Source organism: Hylobates moloch, unplaced genomic scaffold (assembly GCF_009828535.3).
Source record: "Hylobates moloch isolate HMO894 unplaced genomic scaffold, HMol_V3 SCAFFOLD_8, whole genome shotgun sequence".
In the NCBI taxonomy this organism is placed as follows: domain Eukaryota; kingdom Metazoa; phylum Chordata; class Mammalia; order Primates; family Hylobatidae; genus Hylobates; species Hylobates moloch.
The window spans coordinates 76,153,763-76,163,401 of NW_026652283.1; the positions used below are offsets into that span (position 1 = coordinate 76,153,763).

Consider the following 9,639-nt stretch of genomic DNA (forward strand, 5'->3'; position numbering starts at 1 on the left):
TATTCCTGGGCTGTCCCTGGCTTTTATAGGAGATACAGGTTTCAGGTTTTTCTTTAAAGATACCTGAAAGGCTCTGCACACACCCCTTCCCTCAGGAGCTAAAGAGGAGAGGCTGTCGCAGAGCTCTAGTGCAGTTGAATTGTTGGCTGCATAGTTGCAAGTTCCTGTCAGACTCTTCCCATGGGAATCTACGAACTAGTTAATATCTGAACCATTTTCTGTTACTAACTAACCTAGATTTTCCACTGGGAAAGTCTTTTTCAATTAAGACTGGGAAGTCTTCTTAATTGAAACTTCTTATATCCGTCTATCTTTTCTTCATAAACATTTCAGTCTATGCAGCAGAACCAGGATCCTGAAGTATTTGTCCAGCCTAAGGTGTTATCCAGTGCCATCCCGGTAAGGACTCGCTTTTTTTTTTTTTTTTTTTTTTAAGACTAGTCAGATGCCATAGTGAGAAGGTAGAAAGAGTAGAACAAGGAATTTGATCTGTAACTGGCTGTGAACAGTCAGGTGAGATAACTCACTACCTTTGGACCAGCCAGGACTCCCTCTTTCTGAAGAACACATTATGTATTTTTAAGTTCTGCTGGATGTGAAGTAAAAGGTTGTCAGCTTAGTGAAAAGAGTTAGCTATGGAGCCCAGCCCATCTTAGATGCCTTTCCTAGGCCAGGTCCTCTCCCACCCCATCCTGGCAGAGTCCATTGCTGTGGCCTCTGTGGATCTCGAGGCATCTGCATGGATATCTTCCCTGACTGTGTGTGTAGAGGGCACGGTGGGCCCTTACTTGGTATTTGTGAATGGGTGACTGCTAAGAGTGTGGTAGCCTGGCTTCTATAAGTAGGAAATATTGCCCTGGAAGAGCCGTGATGTCCCAGGTGGCAGAGCCACTATCCTGCTATAGTCCTCTCATTTCCCATTGCTCTGAGAATAAAGCCTCCCAGGCCTGTGTCTTCTGTCCCGTTTGTCCTCCCTTGCTTCATTTTTTGTTGTCCCTACTCCATCACCCACTAACCTTGCAATGCACACAGGTTTTTCTTAGCTCCCTAAAGTCGTTTCTGTTTTCCTTTGAGCCTTTGTATCCTCCTTGAGTCTTGGAGTTTAAATGAGAGCCAGTTCCTGACTGGTCTTGGAAACGAGCCTCTTTTCTATGTGTCTTGTCCTTCTGCATGGTGATCTATCTGCAGGATCTATCTCAGCCTGCTTTTGCACCAAAAATAAATAAATGAAAGGTAAATAGCTCAGATGCCAAACACCATACCCTTGAAACTGTGACCAGCTCTGTGCTTTTTGTAAATGAGGAGGCGACATATAAAAGAAAGAAATGTAGATCTCTGTTGATTGTATCAAATCTGAGAAATACTGAAAATACTGATTATTACTGGTTTAATGTATTCAGATAATTAGCTGGAATTAGCCTAGAAGCACATCTAAATGGAGGAGAGAGGTAGATGTTAGCTTTATTTTAAGAAATTTTCTCATTGCTATCTATAATAGTATAAAAAAATAGATTGAACATAACTGGATTTTTTTTTTTTTTTTGGAAGCGGAATCTTGCTTTGTTGCCCAGGCTGGAGTGCATGGCACTATCTCAGCTCACTGCAACCCCCGCCTTCTGGGTTCAAATGATTCTCCTGCTTCAGCATCCCAAGTAGCTGGGATTACAGGCACCCATCACCACACTCCTCTAAGTTTTTGTATTTAGTAGAGATGAGGTTTCACCATGCTGGTCAGGCTGGTCTTGAACTCCTGACCTCAAGTGATCCTCCCACCTAGGCCTCCCAAAGTGCTAGGATTATAGGCGTGAGCCACCACTCCCGGCCATAACTGGATTTTTAAATTCTTCTTTATTGCAGTGTAATTTACATAAACTGAAATGCAGATTTTTAGAGGCCAGGCGTGGTGGCTCATGCCTGTAACCCCAGCACTTTGGAAGGCCTAGGTGGGAGAATCACTTAAGCCCAGGAGTTCAAGACCAGCCTGGGCAACATAGTGAGACCTCGTCTCTACAAAAAAATCAAAAATGGGGCCAGGCGCGGTGGCTCACGCTTGTAATCCCAGCACTTTGGGAGGCCGAGGTGGGCGGATCACGAGGTCAGGAGATCGAGACCACGGTGAAACCCCGTCTCTACTAAAAAATACAAAAAATTAGCCGGACGTGGTGGCGGGCGCCTGTAGTCCCAGCTACTCGGAGAGGCTGAGGCAGGAGAATGGCGTGAACCCAGGAGGCGGAGCTTGCTGTGAGCCGAGATCGCGCCACTGCACTCCAGCCTGGGCAACAGAGCCAGACTCCATCTCAAAAAAAAAAAAAAAAAAAAAAATCAAAAATGAGGGGAGGATTGCTTGAGCCCAGGAAGTTGAAGCTGCAGTGAGTGGTGACTGCACCACTGCACTCCCACCTGGGTGACAGAGTGAGACCCTGCCTTAAAAAAAAAAAAAAAAGACGAGACGGAGTCTTGCTCTGTCACCCAGGCTGGAGTGCAATGGTGCAGTCTTGGCTCACTGCAACCTCCACCTCCTGGGTTCAAGCGATTCTCATGCCTCAGCCTCCCGAGTCTGGGATTACAGGCACACGCCACCATGCCCAGCTAATTTTTGTATTCTTAGTACAGACGGGGTTTCACCATGTTGGCCAAGCTGGTCTCGAACCCTATCTCGGCCTCCCAGAGTGCTGGGATTATAGGCATGAGCCACTGCGCCCAGCCAAAAAATGCAGATTTTTAAGTGAGTTATTGACACATATATGTAATATCCCTTGGGCAACCCAATCAATATGTAACATTCTGTCACTCCAGAAAGTTCCCTCATGTCCTCTTCAGTCGTTTCCCCAACTGTCCTCCCAAAAAGGCTTTACGGATTTTTCTTACTGTGCATTCTATACTGTTACTTCTCTTACCTTCTGTGGTGGTTGGACTTGGCTTCCCGTAATGATTCTAGGACATTCTTATATAAATGGGCTCGTCATCCTTTAGCTAATGGAAGTTTATAACCAGATGTCAGATGTTCAATTGTTCCTACTGAATGTTTACCTGCACTCAAAATAGTCTGTCTCTGTGCTCCACTCTTCTGTTGTTTATGCCTGTTTCCACATGGTGCCTATTCTGGGCCTGGCTACATAGGCTTCTGCACTTTGGTACAAAATGACCATTGTCACTCTCCAGGTTGCAGGCGCCCCACTGGTTACTGCAACAACCACTGCAGTGTCTTCAGTCCTTCTGGCCCCAAGTGTTTTCCAGCAGACAGTTACAAGATCTTCGGACCTTGAGAGGAAAGCCAGCTCCCCTTCTCCTCTAACTATTGGAACACCAGAAAGTCAGAGAAAGCCTTCCATTATTCTCAGCAAGTCTCAGCTCCAGGATACATTAATACATCTAATAAAGGTATGTAGGATACCAGTTTTATCTTTGATTTTTCATTATTTAATAAAAGAAATTTTATAAATTCCTCTGACAGAATCAGTTCATAAAGTAAATTCAAAAGACTAGCTGGAGGCCAGGCAAAGTGGCTCACACCTGTAATCCCAGCACTTTGGGAGGCCGAGGCGGGCCAAAAAAAAAAAAAAACAGACTAGCTGGGAGTACTGTTTCTCTTTTTTTAAGCATGCAGTCCTGGTGGAGAAATATCTGCGTGAACTCAAAATATTAATCATGATTGTCTCTGGGTGGTGGGATTATCTGTTATACAAATCATTTATACAATTTTTTTCCTAAGCTGTTACCAAGGAAGTAAAATCTGATGAGGTAAATGTGGCATTCGTATCCTTAACCGTTATCATCTCTTCTAGAATGATTCCAGCTTCCTCAGTACACTTCATGAAGTCTACTTGCAGGTGCTGACCAAGAACAAAGACAACCACAACCTATGACTGGAGCAGAATAAGTCTAAAGGCAGAGCCCCAACCTCAGAGACAAATAGGCTTCATCATGGAAACTTCTGAGCAGAACATTGAGTTTGAGAATCCTGAAATTGAGCCTATGAGAAAGAGACTCATTTCTTAAGAATGTTTTCCAAGTGACGTTCTCAGTGATAATGGAGGTTTCACTGTGAAGCATCACCAGCAGACCTTTGTTTTGACAAAAAAAAAAAAAAAAAAAAAAAAAGAGATCATTGTGTTAAGTTATGTGGGTGTTTTCATCAGCTAGGAGCAAGGCTGTGGAATAAGGAGTCAGATTCTCAGCTCGCTTTCACTTTCAAGGACTTACAGAGGAGTAGTCACCAGCCTCACAGCAGAAGTTCAGCCTGGCCCCCACCGCTTCCCCCAACCTACCCCATAGAAATGGGCTTTGGGCTGACAGTCAAGTTCTGAACAGAGTAGAAGGCAGCTCTGCAAAGTAGCTTCGAGTTTTTAGGACCAGAATTTAAGCCGGTAAATTAGGAATTATTTCCTCAAGTGAAGTATATTTTATATGAATGCCCCATTTGGGCCCTAAAAGTTGTGAAATTTCTTAATAGCATTTTGTTTTTAAGTGCCCCAGTCCTGCCCCACAGCAGGCCCCCCAGTGCAGCATTACCATTTGATTAGGGCACTGTCAGGCTCTGGTGGTGTGGACACAGGCATGTCATACCTTTGAAGGAAAGGCTGGGGCTGGGAATGCCCACATCCTGTCAAATCTTCATTTTAGGTTAAACTCTCCATTGGTTCTGAAAATGCTAAGTTTGTGTGTGAAGCACAGCCTTATTTTCCTTTTCTGTCATTGTTGATTGTTTTCCTTAACACTTTGACAAAAGGACCAGTGGACCAATCTGACAAAGCCATTCTGGTTCCTTTCCTTGAGTGTACTGAGAATAGTTTTAAAGCTATGCAGAAAAGGGAGCTGTTATTCACACTGCCCTTATTTTGTTGTAGAATTATGGAGTTAAAAGAAAATGTGATTCCGAACTCTACCAATGTATTCCTAGGCTGTGAGTACTTTCCCGGCCCAAAGTGTGAAAATATGTAAAGAAGCTTTGTTATGCTGCTATTGATCTGCCATGATTTCTATTTATTCTTTTATGGCATGTAATGGTGTTTAGTAATATTTTAATGTAGATTTTGATTTATTTCAGCAATAGTAATTTTAAGATACTCTTTGAATGAAAGTGTCTTCGTTTCTATGATACAGGTCATTTTGTAGTATTTAACCAATTAAGATGCACTGCTTACTTTTCTGAGCACTATTTAATGATGGGGTAAAAACCCAATTGGCTCAACCAGCTAGCATAAGGATTAGCTGTGAATAATGCTGACAGATACGATGGTTCCTTAGGAACAATCATTTAAGCTTTAATGGTAACTCAATCATAAGTCCATAGATTATTTTTTTCTAGCTGAAATTTTAGAAAATTACTTGTGAATTACATACTTGTTTTAGTTTGGTCTTAGTTTTTAGCATAAAGAATGATTGGCTTTTGTTGATCTAAACATGCTTCCTGGACAGGGTTTCTGCTTCTCATTTTAGTGTCTTCTATTGCTGTCTACCTAATTATGTGTGAATTGTGCAGAATTCAGGGAAGCTTGTAAGTTTTCATGCTCAATTATGAATAGTTTGTTTTCACAGATAGTATGTAAATTAAGCAACCAAAAATGAATTCCTTATGCATCATCTAGGAACGAGAAAGCTATAGTAGGATACAGTGTTGCTGACACCAGGAGATGGTGTCCAGGGAGCCACGTGACTTCCATAAAGTGGACGCACCAGTAGGTGTGATTGCACCTCAAGTGTGGTCTTAGTGGGCTTTGGTGAACAGACAAATCAAGGGATTCTTGAATTGAAATTATGCTTTTGAGTATGTAATATTATGAGAGAGTTAAGAGAGAATATCCTAAAGAGAGTCTGTGATCATACTAATTTTCACCTTTAATGCTAGGAATGGATATGATAGACACTAAAGAGAATCTATGATAAGGCTTCCTTAGTGTGAAAGTAAACTTAAGTGCCCAAGTCATGGAGACTTGAAAAGGGTAAACCTGTTTCACCTCCCAAATTTATATATTCAAAGTATTTACTTAAAATTCAGAAGCCAGAAGTTCATGTCATGATTACCAGGAAGTTCAGGCCGGAATGAATCCCTAGAGAAGCCAGGCCAAGCCTGGATAATTGCAGTCGGATGACCCTGGCCCGAAAGTCACAGTTCAGTTGCCTTATTCCTAGTTCAGGCTTACTATCTAGAACCTCATGCTAGCTTAGGTTGCATGTTTACATTGCTGCAGTGTCTTTACTGGAAGCTTAGTTGGATCGAAATGGACACCGAGATGGAGATGCTTCTGGCTAGATTTCGCAGAACCCCAGGAGACCTGCATTTAGACCACTCTGTCCATTTGTGTGCCCACCCCCACCCCCAGGGTCTAAGTGTAGGCTCCGAGAGGAGCAGCCCAGATCTTGGAGGAGAGGTGTGTCTGGGGCACCACTGGTGGGTGGTGCTGTTCTTCTTTTTGTTGTACGGTGTCTTTTAATGACTCTCACGCCTCCCAGACAGCCTTGTTCCTTTAAGGCAGAAGCTCTTCTTCATCGTGTACCTCCTGGGATTTGTGAGGTGTGAGATTTGGCCTGCTTGACTTTGAATTCAAGTTTTTCAAGTGACTCTCAGTGTCAGAAGAAGCATTTCATGCTGTCCACATGTGGTATGTCCACAGCTCACCTTCGAAGGCTTAGATGTAGCCATCACAGAGAGTGGCATTTTATTAAGAACCCAAGTCCCAGCCTGACCAACATGGTGAAACCCCATCTCTACTAAAAATACAAAAATTAGCCGAGCATGGTGGCACGCGCCTATACTCCCAGCTACTTCCAAGGCGGAGGCAGGAGAATCACTTGAACCCGGGAGGCAGAGGTTGCAGTGAGCCAAGATCACACCACTGCACTCTAGCCTGGGTGACAGAGTGAGACTCCATCTCGAAAAAAAAAAAAAAAAAGAAGTCAAGCTGGGCCCCTCTATACAGGGGGACACACAGGCTTAGTTTAGTATATATCTAACCAGATTTTGCATGTCAAGCATTTGTTCTTTTCCTGGCTTATGTCTTCTTGTAGAAATTATATAAAACCTATCAAATCCACTACTAGGTAAATTTTTAAACCATGCAGCTTTATTACTCTACTCCCCCAAAGAATGTAGTTTGAAATTTTCTTATTTCCGTAGTAGAGGCCCTAACTGCCATTGTATTACTATTAATGCAACATGAAATTGACGGTGCCTAACTGCTCAAAAAACAAAGTCAGCCATCATACTGTAACTGAGAGGAATGAGAGGTGGCACAGGCACGAGTGGGCTCAGCCCGTGTGAGTGAGGAGAACTGAGGAATCGCAGGGTGCGCGTCCTGCATCCTGGCCACACATTTGCTGCAGAGCACGTGTTTCTTTCTTGCCTCCCTTCAGTTTTCTTCAGTTGCGTTCAGTGTATCTTCTGGAACTAATAGTGCCCTGTGTTCTCAAGTCTCTAAAATGCTAAGATCTGAGAAAGTCAAGCAGCTTACACTAGGCTTTTCTACAGCTGTGCTTGAGAACATTTCCGAGTGGACCAGGGCCTCGAGGAGCCTGTTTTTCAGCAAATTCAGCAGATGTGTGCAGTGATTCCCTCTGTTTTGTATTTGACACCTTCATTTAAAATGCTAAGATGCAATATCATTCACTTCAAAGTGGGGAAAATGCAGAATTGTGTTTCCTTTTTATCTGTGTGATTCCTTAAGAAACATGTTTTTAAAATATGTGTTCTAAATGGTTTTTTATTCTGTATTACTGCTTTGGCCATGTGGCTCTCATGACTTTCATTGTACCAGATTCTCAGCTCCCTGAAACGTGGGGACGAGAAGCTCTGGAATTACAGCAAGATTTTTGTTCCATGAGCGCAATACTGTATCATTAACATTTTTAATGGTATGGATTTTATACCATCTGTGTATGTTTGCAAATATTAAGTTATTACATGTTTTAAAATGAGCGTTTTTCATCCTAAATTTTATATGTTTGCAAATATATTTTTTTAATAAAATTTCAAAACCAAGTTTTAGCACCTACTAAAATTTAATTGTGTTTTTATTTAATTTGTAGAAATAGGGACTTTTGAATGAGTTGCTGCACTTTTGCAGAGTGCCATACTGGTGAAATGGGATGAGGCAAAAAAACAACTGACAAAACTATTATCAGGTCCTTTTGTACTTCATAAGCGTGAGGATTAGGTGTTCACACACAGATGTGAGATGTGCCATCCTGAAACATTGTTACAATGTCGGCATATTACCTGTCTGACACAGAAAGAAAAAAAGAAAGAAAACTGTTTTCTACCTGTTTCCAGCCTGTGTAGTCAGGGTTCTCCAGAGAAACAGACCTGAGAGAAGATAAGAGTTATGTACCATGTGATATTTCAGTCAACAACGGACCACATCTATGACAGTGGCCCCATAGAATTATAACCCTATTTTTACCCGACCTTTTCTGTGTTTAGATACACATATACTTATCCTTGTGTTATAGTTGCCTACAGTATTCAGTACAGTCACATGCTGTACAAGTTTGCAGCGTAGGAGCCATAGGCTGTACCATGCATGTAACCTAGGTGTGTAGTAGGTAGGCTATGCCATCTAGGTTTCAGTTAACCACAGTCAACCCAGGTCTGAAAATATTAAATACAAAATTCCAGAAATAAACCATTTTAAGTTCAATGCCGTTCTGAGAAGCATGATTGAGATCATTCGCCATCCCACCTGGGCTGTGAATCATCCTTTGCCCAGCAAATCCACGCTATATGCCGCCCACCAGTTAACCACTTAGTAGCCATCTCAGTTATCAGACCAACTGTCGGGGTATTGCAGTGCTTGTGTTCAAGAAACCCTTATTTAATAATGGCCCCAAAGCGCAAGAGTGGTGATGTGGCAAGTCGGGTATGCCTAAGAGAGGCCATAAAGTGCTTCCTTCAAGTGAAAAGTGGAAGTTCTCAACCTTTTAAGGAAAGAAAAGTCACATCTGGCTGGGCGCAGTGGCTTACACCCATAATCCCAGCACTTTGGGAGGCCAAGGCGGGCGGATCACCTGAGGTTGGGAGTTCGAGACCAGCCTGACCAACATGGAGAAACCCCGTCTCTACTAAAAATACAAAATTAGCCGGGTGTGGTGGCGCATGCCTGTAATCCCAGCTACTGGGGAGGCTGAGGCAGGAGAATTGCTTGAACCTGGGAGGCAGAGGTTGCAGTGAGCCGAGATCATGCCATTGCACTCCAGCCTGGGCAATAAGAGCAAAACTCCGTCTCAAAAAAAAAGAAGAAAAGTCACATCTGAGGTTGCTGAGATCAACATAAAAATGAACTTTCCATCCATAAAATTATGAATAAAAACTTTGCTCTAGTTTTGCCGTTGCTTTTTTTTTTTTTTTTTTTGGCACAGATTCTCTGTCGCCCAGGCTGGAGTGCAGTGGTGTGATCTTGGCTCGCTGCAACCTCTGCCTCCTGGGTTCAAGCAATTCTCGTGCCTCAGCCTCCCTAGTAGCTGGGACAACAGGCATGCGCTGCACACCGGGCTAATTTTTGCATTTTTTTGTAGAGACAGGCTTTTGCCATGTTGGCCAGGCTGGTCTTGAACTCCTGACCTCAAGTGATCTGCCTACCTCAGCCTCCCGAAGTGCTGGGATTTCAGGTGTGAACCACCATGCCTGGCCTGCTGTTGCACTTT

General features: G+C 43.0%; 1 protein-coding gene and 1 non-coding gene across 2 annotated transcripts in view; both read left to right on the forward strand.

Moving 5' to 3' along the window:
• The window catches only part of DCP1A (decapping mRNA 1A), a 65,032-nt gene extending 58,136 nt beyond the window's left edge, over window positions 1-6,896 (forward strand). The window contains exons 8-10 of the mRNA XM_032161280.2: window positions 334-399; window positions 3,163-3,381; window positions 3,786-6,896. Of these exons, the coding sequence (XP_032017171.1) occupies window positions 334-399; window positions 3,163-3,381; window positions 3,786-3,866 (366 nt within the window). The 3' untranslated portion in view covers window positions 3,867-6,896. The remainder of the gene's footprint in view (window positions 1-333; window positions 400-3,162; window positions 3,382-3,785) is intronic.
• A 1,225-nt stretch (window positions 6,897-8,121) lies between these two features.
• LOC116474046 (small nucleolar RNA U13) lies at window positions 8,122-8,225 on the forward strand. The gene has a single exon (XR_004249585.1). It is a non-coding gene; the product is annotated as a small nucleolar RNA U13 (small nucleolar RNA).
• Window positions 8,226-9,639: the final 1,414 nt, after the last annotated feature.